Here is a 20,177-nt window from a genome sequence, read left to right as displayed (position 1 = left end):
GACCAAATTAGCTGAAATTTGGTATGCAGGTAGAGTATGTGTATACCCCTAGACCCTTTTAAAATTTTTTTGATATAAGTTTTTAAAATGATTTTATGGAGGTTTTTTGGTCATTTTCAGACAAAAGTCGCACATGATGGCCTCCAGTGCCGTGGTGTTGAAACCTGAGGACCTGAAATTTGGTTTAGTTGTGCATTGGATATTTACCCAAAGGACCCCATTATTTTTTTTGGCATACACTACTTCAAAATGATTTATTTTGCAATTTTTTGATGCAATTTTTGGTTATTTTCTGTCGGTGCCAGCAAGAACTAGGTCATACTGTAACATAAGCCCTCCTACACTGAACCCATGTCTGGGACTTAAAACCAAGCAGATGTCAGGGGGTACCTCTACTAATGGTATTACAGAAAGTTATATGTACCTTATGTTACATGGTACGGATGTTATATTTGAGATGTAGGTACCCATAGGAAAGGTGACTACACCTGACAATTACTTATGCTAATGAGGACCTAATTCGCATAATGTATGCATAAAGTTGTATGTCCCTTACCGTAAATGCTGCGGATGTCATCTTTGAGATGTAGGTACCTTTAGGAAAGGCGAACACACCTGGCCATAAATTATGCTAATGAGGACCCAATTTGCATAATCGATGCATGAAGTTGTATGTCCCTTACCGTAAAAGCTGCGGATGTCATCTTTGACATGTAGGTACCTTTAGGAAAGGCGAACACACCTGGCCATAAATTATGCTAATGAGGACCTCATTTGCATGATTTATGTTTAAACTTGTAATTCCCTTACCGGAAAAGCTGCAGATGTCAGATTTGACATGTACGTACCGTTAGCAAAGGTGATCACACCTGGCCATGAATTATGCTAATGAGGACCTCATTTGCATAATTCATGCATAAACTTGTATTTCCCTTACCGTGACAGCTGCGGATGTCATCTTTAAGATGTAGGTACCATTAGGAAAGGTGAATGCACCTGGCCAAAAATTATGCTAATGAGGACCTCACTTGCATAATTTATGCTGAAACTTGTATTTCCCTTACCATACAAGCTGCAGATGTCATATTTGAGATGTAGGTAGCTTTAGGAAAGGTGCACACGCCTGGCCATGACATATGCTAATGGGGACCTCACTTGCATAATTTATGCATGATGTTGTATTCCCCTTACTGTAAAAGCTGTGGATGTCATCTTGTACATGTAGGTACATGTAGGAAAGGTGAAAGCACCTGGACATAACTTATGCTCATGAGGACCTCATTTGCATAAATTATGCAGAAACTTTGATTTGCCCAGGAGTTATTTTGGGACAGCCCACTTCTTGCATGAGGAGTATGGGCGAAACATCCTGAATTTGCTCTTAAAGCAAATGACGGCCAGTCTAGTTGATTTATGATTCTGCGCTGCATTTTCTCAAAAGTGTCGGATTAAGGTTCAGTGCCATTTCAGCGATATAGTCAACAACAAAAAAAATCATGTTTCCGAACTTGATTTTGACCACTTTCTACAGCCTTGGATAGATACATGGTCTTCTTGGGTAGGTTTGACTGCTGTACCTAAGGCCACACCAATTTAATTTCTTGGTTAACGGATTTTTATTTTATTTTTTTTTAATTTAGAAAAAAAAATCACGAAAACAGAAGACTGGGCCAGCCTTCTGTTTTCATGATTTTTTTTTTTTCTAAAAATTTTTTTTTGGGGAAAATAAAAATCCGTTTACAAAGAAATCAAATTGGTGTGGCCTAATACACTGTTGTGTTGCTCCTATACTGAGCGATGTTTACTTTTTGTGTAGGCCAAAGTGGTAGGAAGACCAGCACAGGGACAGACGAGAACACTGGCCCAAATCAAGGCCCAGACTGCTGCCAAACAACAAGGGGGCACGAAAACCCTGGCGCAAATCAAGGCACAGACACAGGTTGGTAACTTGTTACCTTCGCCAAGAAGTTTATGTTTTGGTTAGCGTTTGTGTGTATGTGTGTCTGTCCGTCTGTGTACACGATAACTTGAGAGTGCCTGGATGGATTGTCTTCATATTTTGCAGGTGGGTAGGTCTTTGTGAGTCCTCTAACTGATTAGCCCCCTAGCGACTTTCTATGGTACTGCAGAGGTACTTTTGTTGAATCATCAAATGTTCATAAGAAACATAGTTGATAATAAGACTCCTGTCGCACCCTCTTTGTAGTAGAGGCTGTGACTGCTGAGCGACCAAATATGTGACAGATTACTCAGCGAAGTTCATAGACAACAAATTTTGTCATGATTTGTGTGTTTTGTTGTCTTTAAAATCATACTTTTATACAGTATCATGCATCATATTCTAGTGATAAAATTGAGCGTCAAACAAATGCCATTTTGGTTGTGACCTCATTGAAATGCAGCCAACAGGCCGTTTGGAGTTTTTTTAATAGATTGAATAGTCTCAAACAAACAAAGCACATTAAACGTTTGCTTCCCCCTCCAGGCCTTGAGAGCAGCGAATCAGCAAGGCCGTACGAGGACGCTGGCTGAGATTAAGGCCCAGACCAAGGCCAAGCTTCAGGCCAGGACCCACACACAGATGCAGGGCAAGCTGCAGGCTCCGGTAAGGAATAGTGAAGCCAATGTTATGTAGTACCAAATAAGTCAAGCAACTAGATAAATTCTCAAAAGTGTCAGACAATGCAGATAGCATCCACTTAATAATAATAAATCTTTCATCAGTGACTGAGAATGAGTTTGAAGACAAGTTTAAGCTGTATGTAAATGAGTGTCTGTCTGACTATGTAATTTATATACAGGTTACACTTCCATATCCTCCTAATCGTTATGTCATGTTTACATAATGGTTAGGGTGTTTGGCCCAGGTCCTGGGTTTGAATCCCCTGACAGGCCTGTTATTGTGCCCTTGATAAAGGCACTAAACACAACTTTCCTCACTCCACCCAGGTGTAAAAATGGGCACCTGACCTGAGGTAACAGGAAGTGGAAAGAAAGGGTTGGGCTCTACCTTCCAATACCGTGCCCTAGACACAACCCACTGGATAACAACCCACTGCCCATATGACTTCAAAAAGGCTATGGGACCATCTTCACCTTTTTATACCCCTAATGATGATTTCCTGTTATCCCACAGGTTGGGGCAGCTCTACATGTGTCTCCCACCTCGCCAAACAGAACAGGGCCGACGTCATCGCCAGGGCAACCAAGGGTGGCCACACCCCAACTGTCCACGTCTGCTGCAGGGGCGGCGGCTCACGGCATTGCCACGGTAACGGAACCAAAGACTTCTGTACCCTTTTCGGTGCCCGGAGGGTCCATGCCGCTCACCCACCAGGTTGTCATCATTGTGCCTGTCTTGCATCTATAACTTTAACTATAAAATAATACGGAACTGCGTTTTTCTCTTTGTATATTTTTGTACCTTCTTATATCATTTTTTTTCACTTGTGGTTTCACAGGTTGTCATCATTGTTCCTGTCTTGCATGTATAGATATGGAATACAACACGGTGTATTCCGTATCACCCTAGGTACCAGCCCAACCCGCGGGAGGCTTGAGACCAAGGGTGATACAATTGGAATACAATGTGTTGTATTTTATTTTATGTCATACCCACCCGGGAAAACTCACATTTCAATGAGAAATACGCCAGAAGTTGAAAAGATTTTGTGTCCTCAAACAAAAGATTGTAATGATATCAATTTCAACGTCCAAATTGGGTATTCGAATTTTCGACAGCAGTCCACATGTGAAGCATGTTTCAATAATTTGATGGAAGTCCATGCAATACACGGGCAATGCAGTAAAATATAGACCAGTCTGGAAAACCCGTATTGAACGTTATCCTGGCCCAAGTATGACATAGCTATGAATACGGAACTGGGTTTTTATTTTGTATATTTTTGTACGTTCTTATATACTTTTTCTCACTTGTTGACATGTGGGTGAGTTTATTTGAGTCCTGGGTTGTGTTGCATCAATTTGGTCATTTGTTTCATCAGTTTCACCTCAATAGTGGCTGGCCCTATAGATATAGTAGGCTTGTTTCAGCCACACTGCAGCCTAGAAAAATAATAAAAAATGAATAAAGACATACATGTATAACCTGAAGTACTAAAATGAAAGGATGCCAACCATTTACAAGCAGACTGATACAGCTACTCTCAATGTGAAAGATTACTGAAAAGCAATAAATATAATTCATCTTTCTTTCAATTGATAACAATTCAAACATGTTTGGTTTTGGAAGAGGGTGAGGCTGAGGACCAAATGACCCAATTGGTATGTTTTGTTGTTGCAAGTTTACCAAAGAGGAAGATGGCCACAAACTGGTAGTACATGGTTTTGCATGTTTAGAGTGCCAGCTGCACATCTCATATTTGAATGAAAGTTCACAATCTGTGACGGTGATATTATTGACACTATAAAGATTTTATACGCTAATTCCGTACGCAAAGTAAGGCGCTTGCCAAGAAGCTTTCGATCAGTTCTTTGATCCTCCTGAAGTTGAAATGTCACATGTTTTGAGTGGACCCATTGCAGACATTACACTAATCTGTTCAGGTCAGGTGACATTGGCTGCGAGTCTTTTCAAGTTGAGGAGGGTCAAAATACTGATTGAAAGCTTGTTGGTAACCGCTTTAACTTTGTGTGTGGAATTAGCATACAAATCTTTATATCTCATGCTGAAGTTTAATTCATTGTCACTGTCATGGTGGCTGAAAATATCATAAGCAATGTGCATGGAGTTATTTTATTACATATCACTTTTGGAGTACCAAGTTCCTTCAACTGACAGATTGCTAATAGTCATTGAAGTGAGTACTTGTTTTAGATGTCTTGAATATACCACAAGTCTCTTTTGTGTGGCACTACTTTTTACAAAAAGCAAACTTCTACAGTGGGTGGATCCCCCTTAAATATATGTGTTGAATTGAGACCACACAAAAGAGCCCTTTGGTATGTTTAAGATATTTGGAACACACATATTTTAAACATCCAGTTCTATGTTTTGAATACTGAAGAGCCCAAGTATTATTAGCTGCAAGACTTAGTGTTAAAAATTGTTTTTTCACCCATCACAATATGAATTATCACGATTTTAGTATTGTTTCACAAATTACTTATAAAAAATATATCAGGACACTATTTCATTATACTTAGACACGTGCAAATGAACAGCAGATTTTACTTCCTGTTGCCATAATGTCAAAGAGCAATCCTATGAAACATACTTAGATTGAAGCAGACATTTACACATTTGGGATGAAATACAAATTTGCTATATATGTACGATATTGTTCATGAATTGTAATCATATTCTTGAAAAATATCAACTGTATCTATCATTGGTTCAACCATGCTAAAAAAAATGTTTGAATGTTTTTCCTAAGTGCCAAGCGCCTTGTTAATATTATTACCTGAAGGAATCAAATTGTTAGCCATGAGTTGAGGCTATGGCTATAGTTAGTCCAATCATACCATGTCCAAACTCCATGTGACCAAAAAGGGACAATGCCTTGTTGCCTTACTCTCCAAGCAGAGGTTATTTTCCAGTTGGTTTTTGATGTGTAATTAGGTATTTTTGTTGGGCTTTCTATTTTGTCAGATTTTCTTTTTGCTGCCAGCCAAACTGGACAAAAAGAAATCCTGACAAAATAGGAAGCCTGACAAGAACATGTCAAAAACGAGCTGATGCCTAACCTCTGCTTGGAGAGTAATGTTTCCTTGCAGTTTGCCATTCACCGAAAGTAATTGTATTGGGTATTGTATCAGCACATGTAGAAATTGGAACATGGTTATTACTGCATGTAGAAAACATAGAAATCTGATGTAACTGTTTTGAGTTTAAATTAGGGCTAGAGAGTAGGGAAGTCAGCATTGAATGTAGATCATATGCAGTACCAACATTGGATTGGATTAAGTATAGCCAAGGCCTGACTGACATATATTAAATGTCTTCTTTGTATCTGCTGTTTATTTGGACAGAAGAACCCATGAAAGTTTCAACTGTTGCAAAACCACTTTGTTCACCATGTGAAAAATCTTCTAAGTGTAGATTAAAGCCTATTTTGAAAAAGAAAACTGTCTTTGTGTAATAATTATTAGGTGACAAAAGTAAGAAATGGGCTCATAAAAGAATTTGTAGAGGATTGTTGTTGGAACTTGGTCTTCAACCTTTTGTGATGACTTTTCTTTCAGACTGCCTATCTGTAGAAATTTGGTATGATTAGACATGCCACTATTATGTAAACCTTCTCCCTACTGATGAAGCTTTTTGGTACGAAATTTGCATTTAATTCTGAAATGATTCAGTCTATTTTCCCTAAAAATTCCTAGTAGAGTTAGAGATTGTCTTGGTAGAATTCACATTTGTCCTCGGAGAATCTGGAATTGTCCTAGGACAGATTGTAATTCCAATATTCAGATCCCAATTCAGTAGTAGAATCCCAATCTGTCCTAGGAGAAATCCCAGATTCTCCCGAATTCTACTGTGACATATTCTATGTGAACCCCTCCACCAAAAAATGAACAACTTAAGTGCCTTGAATGATTAGAATTTGGTTCAGTTTACCAGACTAACTTGTGCTTGTTGGATTTTGAAAGTGTCACATACTGTACATGTAATGACAATGTCATGACATAAATTTGGAACAAAATATGGGACAGACAGACCAATAGGAGTGCAAGAACAGGCTTATAAGGGTTGTGCATTTCTTGTGCAAAGTCATTAAAATTACCCCTTGTCATGTGACCAAGCAGTGACCAATCAGGCCTGAGAGATTGACATGTAACACCAGGTTGTGCTTTCCAGGTGACAGACACTAGCCAGACAGAGGCAGCACATTCGGGCCCAGCAGATTCGAGGCTCTCACTACCACAGACGTCACAAAAGGCGGAGGAAAGCCTGTCACAGCAACCACTTGTCGACAGATCACAAAGGAAGAACATTACGCTTGTTGAACTGATAACCGGCAAACCTCCAGATAAAGTGACAAGTATAAATACCACAGACAATTCAGCACCAAGACCTAGCACCTTGGAGATGCTCCCACAAACTTCTGTATCAGAAGCATTCAACGTCAAGTCAAGTCAGTTTCCTGCAAAACTCCTCGAAGCGAGTTCGCCAGCAGACTCGATTTCTAGCAGTGGGAGTGTGAGCAGCGAAAGGAGTGTGGTCAGCGTACACTCGTTGCCTCCTCACGGAGGTTCCCGCACACCCCGAGCGTCGAAAGTCTCGTCACACTACCTCTTGTCTTCCTCCACGCAAGCCTTGAAACATCAGCTGAGGGATAACCCTGGAAAAGGGAGGAGTGCCGCGAGGCCGCAGAATCCGGAAGAACCCCCTCGAGCGGCCAGCGCGCCTCCCATACCCATCAAGTTCTGTGGTGTAAATGAAGTTGAAAACGTCCGTGCTGCAAGTGTTGCGAGTGTTCCCGCCGTAGCTGACATTTACGAAAACGGCCAGGCTTCGTGCGCTGTTCGAGGCAGCGGCATTATAGCTAACGACGTAAGTTTAGCGCCGGTCAACAGACCTGCATCCAACAACACTGCGATGTTAACCCATGTACAAGTTGCCCCGACAGAGGCTGCACCCAACTTTGTGAACCAGCACGTCGGCGTTCCGGTGAGTTTTGTCGGGTTTCAGAACGTAGTGAGGTTACCGCAGGGCGCCCTCCCGCAGCACATACAAGTGCCGCAGGGGATGATCCAAGGCATGAACCAGGTACATGTAGGGAACGTCATGCATCAGGTAGGGCAGATCGTGAACGTTTCCCCACAGACTCTGTCCGCCCCTCCCCAACTGCACCACCCTCAGCAGGTGTTGGTGTCCATGTCTTCTAACGGCAACGCCATCCCAATCACCGTGAACCAAGTCAATCTGAACCACCACCAGAACAACGCCAACAGCGTCGTAAACTGTGTACAGAATGCCAACAACGTTAACGCCATGCAGAACGCGGGCGGTACGCCTGGAGGGAACCCGAACTGCGTCGGACCGAACTCGAACAACAGCGGCGGCCACGGTACAACGAACGCGGGGAGCAAGTGTTCCTGTAGACTTAAAGCGATGGTCATGTGTAAAAGTTGTGGCGCGTTCTGTCACGACGATTGTATAGGGCCGTCTAGGCTATGTGTTACTTGTCTTATAAAGTAACCTCAACTTGTGCTGCTCAGATAAGTATTGTTACCCCCCTGTCATGGCAAATATGGACTACTTGTAGACTGTAGTCAAGCCTGTATATACCATTCTGTTATAGGGGAGGCTAGAGGTAAAAAAAAAGTGATGGTATTTTCATTGCATCTACATGTATGTTAGAACTAAAGCTTGTTAAAAGATGTATGGATGGAAAATAGGATGTGTAGAGGCAGTAATGAATTAACTAAAAGAATACGAAACTGTAAATGTTTAGCGCTTGATTTGGCAAACTGCAAGTGTTATTTTACATGTCTACAGATTTTCTAGAGAAATATACCTACAATACATTTTACACAGTGATCCACATAAGTCATTGGAATGAAAATGTTGCATATTGGACCTGGTTGTAGGAGGGTGTACAAAGGTTGCACTACTTCTTTCGCAGGTTTCTACGACTTCTAAAAGCTAAAGATTTAGTAAGAGAGCAAAATGGTGAAAGGAAAACAATGAAGCAATTACGTAGCATTCTGTGTGTATCCTTCAAAAATGGACTTTTCAAAGGATGTATTGCATACCCCTTTCCACTATATGGTCACTTTGTAACTGTCGAGGAACCAAAATTGGATTTATGTGACCCCTGATTTCATAATTGGAATATGATGTATGGTGCATATTTAAAAGACAACAAAATACATGAAATGTTAGAAAATCCTTTTGTCTGTATGAAATTTGTAAATCGATCTGTCAAATATTTGGTCGCTCTGCAGTTGCAGCCTTTAGTGGAAAGGGGGTAACAGATACATGTAGTAAACAGCTTGATTTTGTTTGGTACATTTTTCTTATATCAATGAACTTTCATGAGAGTCAAGCACATTCTTCTATATATATAATGATGATGATATGATGAAATGAAAATTCAGTTGGCCCGAGCCTGTTGTCAAGTTGATACTTATTCCCTTATGAATGTTGACTATTGTTGCCAAAAAGGGATGTTTAAAAGGATCCAGCTCTGTATATTTTGACAGAGTTTCTGAGGTATTATGGTAGGGATGTTACGGCCCTGGATGATACGTATAAAACCTGTCATCTCTTAAAGTTTGGTCCAGTGGAAGTACATTGCTTGTAATGCTCCATACTGTTATTGTATATAGTAATTTATTTCTGAGGGTTTCTTGCAGTATTTTCTGAATGTTGTGGTGTTTTCTTCGATTTTGTTTTATCTTACCTAAAATGAACTGCCTGGGAAATGTTACTGAAACTGGATGTTATCAACTTGATGGGGAAGAATTCGTACTTTTGTCCTCAAAAATTTGTCCGTTTTCTTCCCAAAGTTTGGTCTGTATTGAAAAAAATATATTTGGTGCTCGGAACACTGCCATAAGGTGTACAGATACTTTACTGTCCAGTGCTGTCTTATAAATTGAGATGGTTGATCTTGTAACGTTACCTCCAAAACCCCTTTTTCCTGTTCTTACTAGGATTGACCAATGAACTAAACCATAATTTTCTCCCTGTGGACATATTCCGAGATAGTTCACCCTCCAAATTACTATCAGTAAAAGTCTAAGTCAATAGGAAATATTAGCTTAGAAGTCTTCCCAAACACACATTTACATTCAACTTTCTAATCCTTGAAATGAATTACACATGGCTTGACATCAATTGTTGAAGTGAAAAAAAATGAAATGTGCTTTCTGTCACATGATGATGTGCATGTACAAATACCAAAGACTTTAAAATGGAATGTGGAAGATTTTGGGTCTCTCTTTGGAACCTTGAGTGTGTGGTAAAAATGGAAATAAAGCAATTTGGTCTCACTGAAACTGCAGTGTGTTATGTGATACTGTAAATGCTGAAATGTTCGCGGTGGTTTTATGTTCGCGGTTTTTGCAGTGAACTCTTTACCGCGAACTTAAAACCACCGCGAAAAGCCATTGTGTGACTGTAGTGCCACAATTGTTTCAAACCAGAACTCAAAACCACAACGAACACTCCATTTTCTCCCTACCATGAAATTAAATCCCTGCGAACATTTCTGCATTTACAGTACTTTGGGATCCAGTGGTAAATGTGTCTTTTGTTATTGTTAACATCTACGCATCAGTATTGATAGAAATGTGTCTTGCCCCTTCCAGACGGATATTTCTGGAACATCTGTTTTATCATAGGTTGGAACTATATAATAATAGGTACATTTTGTAGATTGACCACCCATATGGTTAACTTCTTTCTATTGTAATGAGTGTTACACTAGACACTGGTATGGGGTGTGTACTTGTCTGTGGAGTTTTTACTACCATCAATGTATTGTACATGTAGACCTATTACTTGTGCAAGCAAATTGTGTGCTGTCAAAAACTATGAGAATATCTTAAAGTCATTTTTTGCCATCAGAACACAATTTGATGTTCCCTTTGGTGGGAAATGTCATTTAAAAGATAGATGGAAAGTTTCAATTTGTTCATGGGGAGGAAAGGGGGAAATATTACAATTATGATAGTAGTACTGTTATGAATTTGTATAATTATGATCCAAAGTTCTGTACAGACTCCATGGAGAAGCATGATTTTTGCGTCCAATTTGTTATGAACAGGAATTTTTGCCCATTGTGCATAATAATATATTATAGCCTCTTTCGATCAGAGCTTTTTGGTATTGATTTATAAAACTTAAATGTTTCAAGTGTAGTGAAGTGAGTAAGCGGAGTTCTAAAGTTGTGCCTATGTAAACATGCGGCTATCTGGCATTGTGCCATCTGAGATGCAGTGTTATTATTTGTGTAAGCAAATACCCCTTGCTGTGTAAGGTCAAGAGGTGAAGGGTCATGTACATGTATCTGGTTGACCTCTTGGTCAAGTCTGCTGTAAAATATGAGATATTCTTGTACATAAACTTGCTGATGCAAGGACTTGGCTTGTTGTGATTACTGCTATGTGTGTTAGAAATAATGAATGAAGACCTTTATTGTACACATATACCCACTGGGTTAAGTACAGGTCACAACAAAAGAATAGTATACAGATACATTTATACATTGTCAAGTAACTACAAGAATTATAAACTACATGGGTTGAAAATAATGTTTGGCATGCATGGCAATGTGATGCTTGAGGGGGGAGGGGGTGGTTGTGCATCAAACACTTAAAACAACATGCATGCTTTTCAACAAAATGTAAGCATGGTGTGGTCTTCAGATGAACCTATATCAACATCTCGGGAAACAGTTTTCTTTTCCCAGTAGACTATATAGCATGATTGATGCTTAAGGGATGCATTTCGGATTGCACAACTAGCTTCTAAGAAAGCATCTTGCTTCACTTCAGGATGACAAAAGAAGATGTTTTTTAAGACAGACACTTGTTTAAGTCACACTTTTATTTGACAAACAGTATATACAGTTCCAACAACAGTCTATATGTTTACATATCTTTACTAGTATTTTAGGGTCATTGGTAAGGCACTGTTCACACTTTCAGTAAAGTTAACAGTCAGTGGCTGACAATGTTGCATTTTGTAAAAATGTATATAAAGCTGGTTTACTTTGTGAAAGTGGAAGACAAAATTACTGCTGATCTGCACATTACCAGAAAGTGGCTGTATGATAATGTAAACTGGATAATATAACTAGAAATATTTACAAAATGTATTCACACAAAAGTACAACGACTTTCGTAAGGTCTACTACAACTATACATATCAACAAACAAGTGGATACAACTGAATTAATCTACGTACAAGTATATGTATACGAATTTCTCAACATGTTTAACATATTGTTTACAGGTTCAAAACAGTCTTTATCGTATTTATCTATTTGTGCACAGTAAGGGATATCTCCTAGAATGTACTGATATCTGTGCAGCACATTTTGTTACATAGTTTCTGCAAATTCCTTCAGGAACGTGACAAGAAGACAATGACGATCTTGACAAGACACTCGATTTAACAAACAGAACAATCTAACTTAAGACAACTATGATTATGCAATGTACAACTTTACCTGTTTTATTGTCTTCGCCTGTCTATTTACATGGTGGCTAACATGTATAAGCCATACAAAGACTATGCCTTGAGCCCCCCTCTTACTGGACCTGCGGCACGCTGGCGGCGTCGCTGTGGCTGATCGAATTGAAGAAGCACTCAACGAATTTCATCGACAAAAAAATGAATATTTTTAAGCTTTGTGTGTTTTGTTGTCTTTTTGATCATACTTGTACAAATCCAGTTTAGGACGCAGCGACGCCGCCAGCGTGCAGCGGGTCCAGTGAGAGGGGGGCTTTAGCACTTAAATTAACAGTGCATATGTGACCCAAGAATTAGGGATATATTATATATACATACAGCTACTCGTCAAAACCATATTCTGTGCTACATGAAGTCAAAACAACTCAGTGGAACAAGAAAACATGGTATATGTGGACAGCTGTCTTAATATTAATGCTTGTGTCAATGGGAAAATTATCTGATGGACCACCAAAGAGGTCACATTGGCCAGGGCGTCCTTAATATATAGATGTGGTCACTTGTACAAGTTTGACTGTTTGCATCTTTGTTCTCTAACGTTACATACAACTTCTTAATGAAACCAATATGTGCTACTACGTGTTGTAAAGCGTTCGATTTTTCCCTAAGAATTATACAGCACGGAATGCTTAATTCTCAGTGGGTATGGACACATGGTCTTTTGGTCGAGTCCTCTGTCCGATCGAACTTTGTTTCCCACGCACTAACTGGACCAACGGTTCAACACAGATTGTGTACTGCGTTCCAGGCTGCAGATCTCTGAACGTAAAGAATTTCTCCTCGATTTTCACGGTGTATTTCTGGCGTAGCAGGACGTCCATCCTTGCGGTGCGGTTGATGTATAGGTTACAGTGCGTGAGGTCAGGGCTGCCTGGCTCCCAGCCCACCTGGATGGAGTGGTCGGTGACTGTCATCACGATGAAACTCTTCAGGAATGGGGCTATAGAACGGCACAAGAGTGTAAGAAGTACACTACGCGTACGGTCACGAATTAGGAAACAAGAGAATGCTGCTTTAGCCTGGGTGCCAGCCGTTTTATATGTACCTTTATTACGTCAAGTAGGCCGGGAAGCGACGGAGAGCGCGTACGAAACTTAAAGCTAAAACGACTGGATCCAGGCTAAATGCTGCCAACTGGCAATGTGCCGTTGTTTTTTCAACCTTGCCATTCAGGTTTTCAGGTGAGTATTTTCCAAACACAGTGCAAGTCGACTTGATATGTACATTTTCTTGTCCCTAATTAAGAAGCAATTAAGGACATGTGTCTAGGGCGAAAGGAACACTTTCACACACAGTTCTTCAGGGCAAAGGCGCACGTCCGCGGGGACGTCCCCGTCGGTCATGGATCACGGACTTGAAGGAGTGTACCGGTCATACAGCCAACCAGATGGCCATACTGGCAGAAGATCGCTAGCAGTGGAGAACCTTTACTGAATGCTATGCTGTCCCTACGGCCGACTAAGCTATGGGAGAGAGTGAGTAATTTTCCATTAAATAAGCAAGAGCCCTAAGGGCCCTGTCACACTTGAGCGTATACACGTGCACGTTGCGTGTGAGTTGCCTATGGACAAAATTCAATACGCAGCTGTACGCACAACAGTTGTGGAATTTTTCGATTATTTTGACGAATGTGTGACTCACATTTCATCATTCATATGTTAGATGTGCCTAACACATACATCAAAATAATTGTAAAATATTTATAACGTACAACTTGCGCATAGGCGTAATTTCGTTCATACCCAAAACTATCAAGCCTACTGGGCCATATTGTGCGTATGCCGGCGAACATAAAACTTACACAAATCGATCGAGATGCATGTGAGACGCGTATAGTGCGCACGGCGGCGTATGGAAAAATGCCAATGCGCAACTCACAAGCAACGGCTATACGCACAAGTGTGACAGGGGCTTTACCTATCAGCTGTAAGTCCTGTATGACGTCAGGCCTGCCCATCTCCTGAAGGATCTCCACCAGAGCCTGCTTGTCGTACGGTCTGTCCGTGTGGCCCTGCCGCCACAGCGTCATCACGTGCTCGGTCGGAGACCCGACTCTTCTGGAGGCGATCACCGGGAGCGTCTGCGACAAACCAACATAGAATGACTAAAGCTCCTCTCTCACTGGACCCGCGGCACGCTGGCAACGTCACTGCGGCCGATCGAATTGACAAAAAAAACAATCTTTATAAGCTTTGTGTGTTTTATTGTCTTTTTGGTCATACTTGTACGTTTTGAATGATATTCCCATTATAAAGTCAAGGGTAACACAGTTTAGGACGCAGCGACGCCACCAGCGTGCCGCGGGTCCAGTGAGAGGGGGGGGGGGGCTTAAGTCAAACTTTATTGAACAACAACTATTATGCCCCCGTCTCACAGGATGTAATTGATCGGCCGAAGAGTCTGCTGCAAACCAACATATTGTGAAAGGAGCAAATGACACAATCTACACCAGGGCGCACCAGTCTTCTCCGGACAGGGACGGGGGGCGATATCGACTTCAAACAACCGTTGCTGACGTCACACATGGATCAAGTCACGTGTCCAGAGCGATTGGGTCAGAAAGCTGAGGAAGACTGTGAGAACCAATCGAAAACTTCGGAGAGTACGAAAATTTGAGTAAGTCCCACTTTTGTGTAGGAAGTACTAGTTCAATTTCGCTTCAAAACCCTGTGATATCTCACCTGACAGTCCAGTCCTATCTTTTCAGCAAAGAGCCTCCAGTCGTTCCCGTAGATGCACTCCACATCCAGCAGCTCGCACATTCGCCTGGTCTGGGAGTACGCAAGCGGCCAGGAGCAGCACCGGGCGTCCTCAGGAGTCTCCTCGGCAGCAACGCCGCCACAAGCCGACTCCTGGTCTGGGTCGTCCCGGAGGAAGCTTTCTGGATTCTGCTCCTGTGTGTGTCAGACAAACGTCTCTTTAGACACAGTTTTTGTAGCTGAACAAATTCACAATTCTATTCTATTAGTCCGAAGGCGCCTTAATCCCCTGTCACACATAGTAGTCCATGGTCGGTAGTAGTCCTGTCCATTGTTAGTCGTGAGCAAGGTCATCTATGGTTGGGAGGTGGTCGACGAGGTAAAGTTCATCACTGGTGTTGACTTTCTTATCCAGACCGCCTCATTGATTCACCGGGTACGTCTGTTATCCTCTCTGTCTGTCACCATGTCCCGGACAATATCCTATGTTCTATTTGGTTCTAACAACCTGATGAAATTATTTTCGGAACTTACGTAGTCTGTGAGGATCCTGAGGGTGAGAGTCCTGAACACCAACACTTACGTAGTCTACGTAAGTGTTGGTGTTCTAGTCTGTGAGGATCCTGAGGGTCAGAGTCCTGTAAATAACACTTACGTAGTCTGTGAGGATCCTGAGGGTGAGAGTCCTGTAAGGAACACTTACGTAGTCTGTGAGGATCCTGAGGGTGAGAGTCCTGTAAGGAACACTTACGTAGTCTGTGAGGATCCTGAGGGTGAGAGTCCTGTAAACAACACTTACGTAGTCTGTGAGGATCCTGAGGGTGAGAGTCCTGTAAAGAACACTTACGTAGTCTGTGAGGATCCTGAGGGTCAGAGTCCTGTAAAGAACACTTACGTAGTCTGTGAGGATCCTGAGGGTGAGAGTCCTGTAAAGAACACTTACGTAGTCTGTGAGTATCCTGAGGGTGAGAGTCCTGTAAGGAACACTTACGTAGTCTGTGAGTATCCTGAGGGTGAGAGTCCTGTAAGGAACACTTACGTAGTCTTTGAGGATCCTGAGGGTGAGAGTCCTGTAAATAACACTTACGTAGTCTGTGAGTATCCTGAGGGTGAGAGTCCTGTAAGGAACACTTACGTAGTCTACGTAAGTGTTGGTGTTCTAGTCTGTGAGGATCCTGAGGGTCAGAGTCCTGTAAAGAACACTTACGTAGTCTGTGAGGATCCTGAGGGTGAGCGTCTTCTCCATGCCCTGTCTGATGACGATGGATCCTCGGAAGCGAGTCTGCGACGTGTCCTCGTGTTGGAGACAGATGTCGTGCAGGAACTGCGAGGAGCCTTTCAGCGCACCATGGAGCTCCTCCTTCGACACCTCCTGGGAGCATCGTAGGTATAGTGTTATAGCCTGGACGCCCTGGAGTACAGCCTTGTTGGCTTTGGCCCGCTCCCCAAGATCCGCTACCCGCCTTGGGAAGCGGACCAAAGCTAACAAGGCTGGGCTCCAGGCTAAAGTGTTACTCTTACAGTATATGTTTGTAAATGTGTGTATTTGTTTCGCATAATCGCCTTTCGGCTTAACACACCAGCTGGTACACAGTAGGTACAAGCTGCGTAAGACCGGACTGTGAGGTTCTACTACCGGACAACTCACACCAGGAAGAACTCCTTCTCTATTTATAATCACCAAGCACAACCATTGGTCCACGGGGATAGTCTTTTTTCTCTCATGACGTCACCTAATAACTAATACAAAAGGTGCCGCATAGGACTACACATGGTGTCTTTTGCCAGGTCCTCCGACCACACCTGTGGCCTAAGGCGAGACCCATCCGACAGGACGTCCTTAACCAAAGCTAGGTAATCCATTTTCACCTGAGTCGAGTAAGGACATAGGTGATAAGTACAGGTACCTTTCCCAATGGTACAACACTGGGAATACGCTGAGTCAACGACCCTAACCACACGACCACCTTGGCACCTAAATTTCAAGAATGAGAGGTCGGGTCAACGCTCGAAAACACACCAGTGTTTCTGTCAACCAACTGGCTAGGACTCCCTAAGATCTTTCAAACAGCATCGGTCTATTGATTGGTGGATTTATCTATTGATTGATTGATTGATTTACCATCATCTTGTCGCCATCATGGTTCCATCCCTCCCTGAGATCCACGGACACCGACAGGTCCCGCACGACCTGGAAGGCGCGCAGCGTACACACCACCTCCCGCTGCTGTTTGGCGAAGTCTTTCATCTGAAGGTTCAATGAATGAACTTTATTGCTCGACAATTCTATATGGCAGAATGTATGGCAACAATGACAAAGCAATCAATACAATAAATACTAAACGAGTCTATTCTAAAAACTATGACTACAAGAATATGGACGTAAATGGCGTACTGACATAATATACGTTAAACGTGTCTGTCTGTTACAATTCTCTTTTGTAAAGTGCTACATACATGTATGTATTGGCCTAAATACGTAGATATGGTGTCGGGGCATGACATAAGTAAGTTGAAAATGTCTGTGTTTGTCTTCGGCAAGGGTTTGCTGGATTCACTTGTGATCATTCAATGGACAAAGGTAGATTTACTTGTTAGCTTTCCTTTGACAAGTCTAGTCTCATTTTCAGGCCTTCTAGGTGGTATCAGCGTTTATTTTCCAACATATCAAGGCCTGGTTCTTTTGCTGGAGAGATCGTATTTGAGCTTATAGGACGGCTATCCAGTAAAAGAACCTGACCCTGATATTGTAAAAATCGCGACGCAGCGCCCCCCCCCCCCGGCCCCAAATAAACGCCGGCGCTGCCTACAAGGCCTGCAGCGGAGGCTATAATATGTCCTGTTATTTTAGAGGGAACAGTAGTTTGCAATACATTTATCTATCAATTCTTGTTGAAACGCTTGCTAAAGTGAAAATGGTGCCCAATGCACAGTCCTCTTTCATCGTTGAACGACCCAAAGTGTCAAATTTTGAACACATTTCATTATCATTACTGACATTAGTCTATTGCTAATCATTGTTGCAACTGTTGTGCGAAATGGTTCTAGATAATTCTTCGCCCACAAAGAAATTCCGATTCATATACAAAAGTCTTAAACATATTTGCGTGGCGCAATTATCTTGTATCATTCCTCCCTGATTATCGGTATGCAATTTTATAAGGCTGAGCTAACTTACATGTACTATATAAAGAAAATCTACTTTATATATTATCCTGATTTTACATAGTGCACCTTTAAGTTAAACTTACGATTTCTTCTAACTTACGATATAAAGAAATGGTAGGAGAATCTCCTTTCTATAATGTCCTAATCTTACAAATTGAACCTTTAAGTTAGACTTACGATTTCTTCCTGCGACTTCCTCAGGGGGCAGATGAACACCTGTAGGAGCCAGTCTCCCCCGACAGTCGGCTTCCCGCCAAAAACGCCGATGTTTGCCATGAAGCCCTGTTTGACAGAGAAGGTGCGATGAAAATCTGGGAAAGCACAACTTTTTGAAGCTAAGAAAAAGGTAAGGCAAAGTATCTGGGACTTCTTGGAAAGTTCAGCACAGGAAAAGCCAGTCAGATTAGCTTTTGATTTTAATTCATGAAGAAGACCACTTATAAGATTTCGTGATGACTGTAAATATATATATGTGAACATCTGCGTGTGTTTGTTTGTGTGTACGTGTGCGTGTGTGTGAGTATTTCAAATCGATCTAGACCTGAATGAAAATGGATGGGTATAGGGATTGATAGAATGTGATCTATGTATCTTCTAAGTTGTAGCGAAAACCTACATTTGCGTTGTATTTCGTATGTATTATGTCCTGTCACTAGACCATTGGATAATGAATGGATGAATGAAGAAGAGACCTTTATGGCTAATTTTTTGGCCCAACTGAGCTAAGTTCAGGCCGCAACAAATACAGGATTACAAACATACACATATTGGTACAAGTATCGTTGTCTATATACACCAACCTCTTTGGGGTCCTCCTCGCACCTCCGTGTAATAAACTCGTTCTGGTAGATGTGCCCCTCCTCCTTAGAGCGGGAGCCTATCCTTGTAATGGGTGATTGACAGTCCAGGAAGATCGGGATATCGCCTGACTGAACTGTATCATTACTTCCCTCAGACTCCGTAGGAGGGAGCGACTCATTGTCGAAGTCTATTCCATCCCCATTGATGTAAAGCGGAGGCCAATTTTCACCGTATTTGTGGAACTCGAAGTGTTGGATGACTTCGAGGGCGCTTTCGTGGTCACAGCGGAGGAAGTGCATCTTGTTGCCGACCTCAAATCTCAGGCCGGCTTCCAGCGGGTCGAAGTGAGTTAGCTCCTCATAGGTGACGACGAGTGGTAAGGGTCTGGTTGCGATGTACGCGCAGGGGATAGTGCTTCTTCTCTTCTTGGATTTGTAGAACCTGGGGTACCTGGTGGCAAGGTTAGGGTTGTTGATTTAGAATCTAAAGGTTTTGGGTTTGAATACCTAGCAGGCCCAAATGTTGTGTCTTTAGGAAAGGCCCTTATTTCTACAGTTACTACACCTATTTCTTCACTCTACTAAAGTGAAGATGGGTACCTAGCTTTGGTTATGGACGTCCTCTCGGATAGGACGTAAACGTGAAAATGGGTACCTAGCTTCGGTTAGGGACGTCCTCTCATAAAAATGGGAACCTAGCTTCGGCTAGGGACGTCCTCTCATAAAAATGGGAACCTAGCTTCGGTTAGGGACGTCCTCTCGGATAGGACGTAAACGTGAAAATGGGTACCTGGCTCCGGTTAGGGACGTCCTCTAATAAGAATGGGAACCTAGCTTCGGTTAGGGACGTCCTCTCATCAAAATGGGAACCTAGCTTCGGTTAGTGACGTCCTCTCGGATAGGACGTAAACGTGAAAATGGGTACCTGGCTCCGGTTAGGGACGTCCTCTCATAAGAATGGAAACCTAGCTTCGGTTAGGGACGTCCTCTCATAAAAATGGGAACCTAGCTTCGGTTAGGGACGTCCTCTCATAAAAATGGGTACCTAGCTTCGGTTAGGGACGTCCTCTCGGATAGGACGTAAACGTGAAAATGGGTACCTAGCTTCGGTTAGGGACGTCCTCTCATAAAAATGGGAACCTAGCTTCGGTTAGGGACGTCCTCTCGGATAAGACGTAAAGCCGGAGTTCCAGTGTTTGAGGAGAGCCGCAACTCGAGCACGTTAAAGAACCCACCACACTTATCAAAAAGGGTAGGGGTCCTACCGGTGTGAGTGGATCGAACTTACAGTCTGGTCTTACACAGCTTTTATTTACTGGCGTGATATTCCCTGTGGTCCCAATT

The 20,177-nt window shown here is 42.2% G+C and overlaps 2 protein-coding genes across 4 annotated transcripts in view; one reads left to right on the top strand and one right to left on the bottom strand.

Moving 5' to 3' along the window:
- The window catches only part of LOC136427230 (putative Polycomb group protein ASXL2), a 31,013-nt gene extending 21,500 nt beyond the window's left edge, over positions 1-9,513 (top strand). For all 3 annotated transcript variants that reach the window (XM_066416013.1, XM_066416012.1, XM_066416015.1), the window contains 4 exons: positions 1,817-1,939; positions 2,486-2,605; positions 3,137-3,337; positions 6,818-9,513. In XM_066416013.1, coding sequence (XP_066272110.1) covers positions 1,817-1,939; positions 2,486-2,605; positions 3,137-3,337; positions 6,818-8,161 — 1,788 coding nt within the window. In that variant the 3' untranslated portion in view covers positions 8,162-9,513. The remainder of the gene's footprint in view (positions 1-1,816; positions 1,940-2,485; positions 2,606-3,136; positions 3,338-6,817) is intronic.
- Positions 9,514-11,095: 1,582 nt separating this feature from the next.
- Positions 11,096-19,291, bottom strand: LOC136427231 (uncharacterized). Its single transcript, XM_066416016.1, has 7 exons — positions 18,834-19,291; positions 18,211-18,315; positions 16,988-17,113; positions 16,073-16,237; positions 14,848-15,060; positions 14,084-14,246; positions 11,096-13,106 (listed from the first exon to the last, which is right to left on the bottom strand). The coding sequence occupies exons 1-7, from the start codon at positions 19,131-19,133 to the stop codon at positions 12,796-12,798; spliced, it is 1,383 nt and encodes a 460-aa protein (XP_066272113.1). The 5' UTR covers positions 19,134-19,291; the 3' UTR covers positions 11,096-12,795.
- Between the last annotated feature and the right edge of the window lie 886 nt (positions 19,292-20,177).

This window comes from Branchiostoma lanceolatum, chromosome 2, assembly GCF_035083965.1.
Source record: "Branchiostoma lanceolatum isolate klBraLanc5 chromosome 2, klBraLanc5.hap2, whole genome shotgun sequence".
Lineage (NCBI taxonomy): Eukaryota > Metazoa > Chordata > Leptocardii > Amphioxiformes > Branchiostomatidae > Branchiostoma > Branchiostoma lanceolatum.
Note: the sequence above shows the minus strand (reverse complement) of the source record. Positions and strands in the feature narration are given on the sequence as shown.

Excerpts from the sequence above, each read along its gene's own strand:
- LOC136427231 (XM_066416016.1), bottom strand. The coding sequence starts at position 19,133 with ATGCACTTCCTCCGCTGTGACCACGAAAGCGCCCTCGAAGTCATCCAA. Across the intron at positions 16,238-16,987 it reads ATGATGGCGACAAGATGATG|GAGGTGTCGAAGGAGGAGCT; the intron begins GTAAATCAATCA and ends CGATGCTCCCAG. Across the intron at positions 14,247-14,847 it reads AGATAGGACTGGACTGTCAG|ACGCTCCCGGTGATCGCCTC; the intron begins GTGAGATATCAC and ends GGTTTGTCGCAG.